We start from the raw sequence: 2,612 nt of genomic DNA on the forward strand, positions 1-2,612 counted from the left end.
GGAGCAGTTTGCCCTGCGTATGCTGACGTCCTCAGCTCTACATTACTGAGCAGGTGAGCCTCAGCGCCTGCAGAATAAAGTGCTGTTTACAATTTCTTCACAATACACTACATGGTTCCTTAGTATGTTACTATTACTATGTCAATTACCAATGACTCTAGAGAAGTGCTGTGGTAGTAGCAATGTTCACCATTCTTTCTTCCAGAGCCGTAGTGAAATCAAGAATGGAACCATCCTTCGATTAGCCATATCTTCTGTTGAGACACTTTCTCTTCTTGTACATGCAGTTATTAATTTCCCCCCAAAATAAATAAATACCAGTATTTACTTACGGGATATATTTATTAATTGTAGTGTCGGTATCTTCTGGTAGGCTTGGGTGGTATATTGTATACCGGGTTATTTGGGGAAAAAATTATTTAGACATTTTTGAATACATTTAAATATTTGTAGCTACTTTTTAACTTAATACCTGCAGTCAACTTGTGCAATACTTTAGGAGATAAAGCAGGTTGTGTTCTTCATTTCACCTGTCACATTATTTTACATTATGAATCTTACCYTAGTTTCTCAGAACAGTTGAGCCAGTCTGTTTGTAAATAGCACAACGGGAGACGGCGGAAGCTGGTGTGTCCATAGTGTTCTATACCGGTGACGCAACTGTTGCCCAGTGGGAAGCATTGCATTGGTCATTCACACAGGCTTGCGTTAGCTAATTGGCATGTCACGGTGACATCCAGATTCCAGATGGTGATCAATACTAAGTTATTTCTCCCTCGCCCATCAAAAATAAACATAACTTTCTTTTACAAGTTTTAACTAGTGCTGTTATTGTTGCCAGATAGCCAGCATAAACTAGCTAGCTGGAAAGGGCTTATCAGAACGACTGAACTGACTGAACTGAATCCATTAGTTTCCACTCTGCTCTCAGCTGAGTGACATGTCATCAAGTTGGACACCCGACGTATCCGTATAGCTTCTCCCTAATAAACAGATCAAAAACATGGCAGCTGCTTTCGACTAACCCTATTGCTGAGTTATACGTTTCGGTCGCTGCCTACATGTATCAAGCTAATGTAGTCGTTGAGGTGAACCAGGTTTAAAGAAAAGTCAATAATGGCCACCATTGCCTTGCCTGACCCCCCCCACTCCCACCCACAATAGGCCCGTGCAGCACGGCAGCTCCTGGACAGGATCCAGTCGCACGGCATAGACTCCCGCCTGGAGGCCCTGAAGGAGCTGGCCAAGCTGTCAGCTGACCCCACCTTTGCCACCGAGTTCATCAACATGGAGGGCATCGGGACCCTGGCGCGCCTGGTGGAGAGTGGCACCCAGTGAGTCTCATACAGACACACAATCCTTGGGTCTATTGTCTAAAGCAGGGGTCTCAAACTGGCGTCGCTCAGCCCAGAGTCAGCCCACAAGCCAATTTTTTTTATATGCCTCCAGGGCAGAATTAGATTGAGACCCCTGGTCTAAAGGTACTTCTACTGGCTACTAGAAATATACCTAGTCAGTTGTACAACTGAATGCATTCAACTGAAATGTATCTTCCGCATTTAACCCAACCCCTGAGCATCAGAGAGGTGTGGTGGGCTGCCATAATCGACATCCACGTCTTCGGAGCCTCTCTGGAGATGGTTACTGTGGGTTAACACTTAATGGCCCATACTGATAGCATGCTGTTTGTGGCTGTAGTTGGTGGTGGCACATAGGAAGAGTTGTCGTATGACTTTGTTGGTGAATATGGCCCTATTTTTTTTWAAATATTTTTTTTTACTCGGTGTATATATAGAGTGTTGTCCTCGACTCTAGTCTGCTCTCTCCTCAGCTTTGGGGAGATGCTGGCCTTCACTCTCACAGCCTTCCTGGAGCTGATGGACCATGGCATTGTGTCCTGGGACCTTATCTCTCTGTCCTTCATCAAACAGGTTAGAACTCGCCTCCTTACTTCCACAAAACACACCACTCTTTGTAAAACTTGGCATATAAGGAAGCCCATATGTTAGATTCCTACACTGTCTGCAATGGAAAAAACACGTAATGTATTTCTTGATTAGTTTGATAACTTTTATATGTGGAACTCTCTTCTGTAGATTAGTTTGGGTAGTTTGAGGCCTATCTTAAAGTCCTCCCCTTTATTTTCTCTTTCTTTAATTACTTGACATTCAACCCCTCATTGGCTGCCAGAACTGAATTGGTTGCTGTTACCTAGCAACKCCCCATGTTATTTGGAGCTCTTTCAGCTGTATCTTCTGTGAAAGGACTTAATCAGGTAGAAAACCAATGATGTGCTGCACAACAACAAGCACTGTACAAGGGTTAGGGTTAGTTTGTATGGATCGTTTTTATTTGCCAACTGTATATCATTTGACAGACATGTTTCAAATCAAAATGTATTAGTCACAAGCGCCGAATACAACAGGTGTAGACCTTACAGTGAAATGCTTACTTACGAGGGCAACAACCCAGCAGCAGGACCGCTACCTCCGCCTTTGTGCAAGGAGGAGTAGGAGGAGCACTGCCAGAGCCCTGCAAAATGACCTCCAGCTGACCATGACTGACCCACCCACCGGTTTGGCGGTGGGTCAGTCATGGTGTGGGGTGGCATT

The 2,612-nt window shown here is 44.5% G+C and overlaps 1 protein-coding gene across 1 annotated transcript in view; it reads left to right on the forward strand.

The window, feature by feature from the left end:
* LOC111970246 (engulfment and cell motility protein 2-like) overlaps positions 1-2,612 on the forward strand; it is a 50,512-nt gene that overhangs the window by 20,415 nt on the left and 27,485 nt on the right. The window contains 5 exon segments of the mRNA XM_070445644.1: positions 1-27; positions 29-53; positions 206-256; positions 1,165-1,334; positions 1,832-1,931. Of these exon segments, the coding sequence (XP_070301745.1) occupies positions 1-27; positions 29-53; positions 206-256; positions 1,165-1,334; positions 1,832-1,931 (373 nt within the window).

The sequence above is a fragment of the Salvelinus sp. IW2-2015 genome, linkage group LG11 (genome assembly GCF_002910315.2).
Source record: "Salvelinus sp. IW2-2015 linkage group LG11, ASM291031v2, whole genome shotgun sequence".
Taxonomy (NCBI): Eukaryota; Metazoa; Chordata; class Actinopteri; order Salmoniformes; family Salmonidae; genus Salvelinus; species Salvelinus sp. IW2-2015.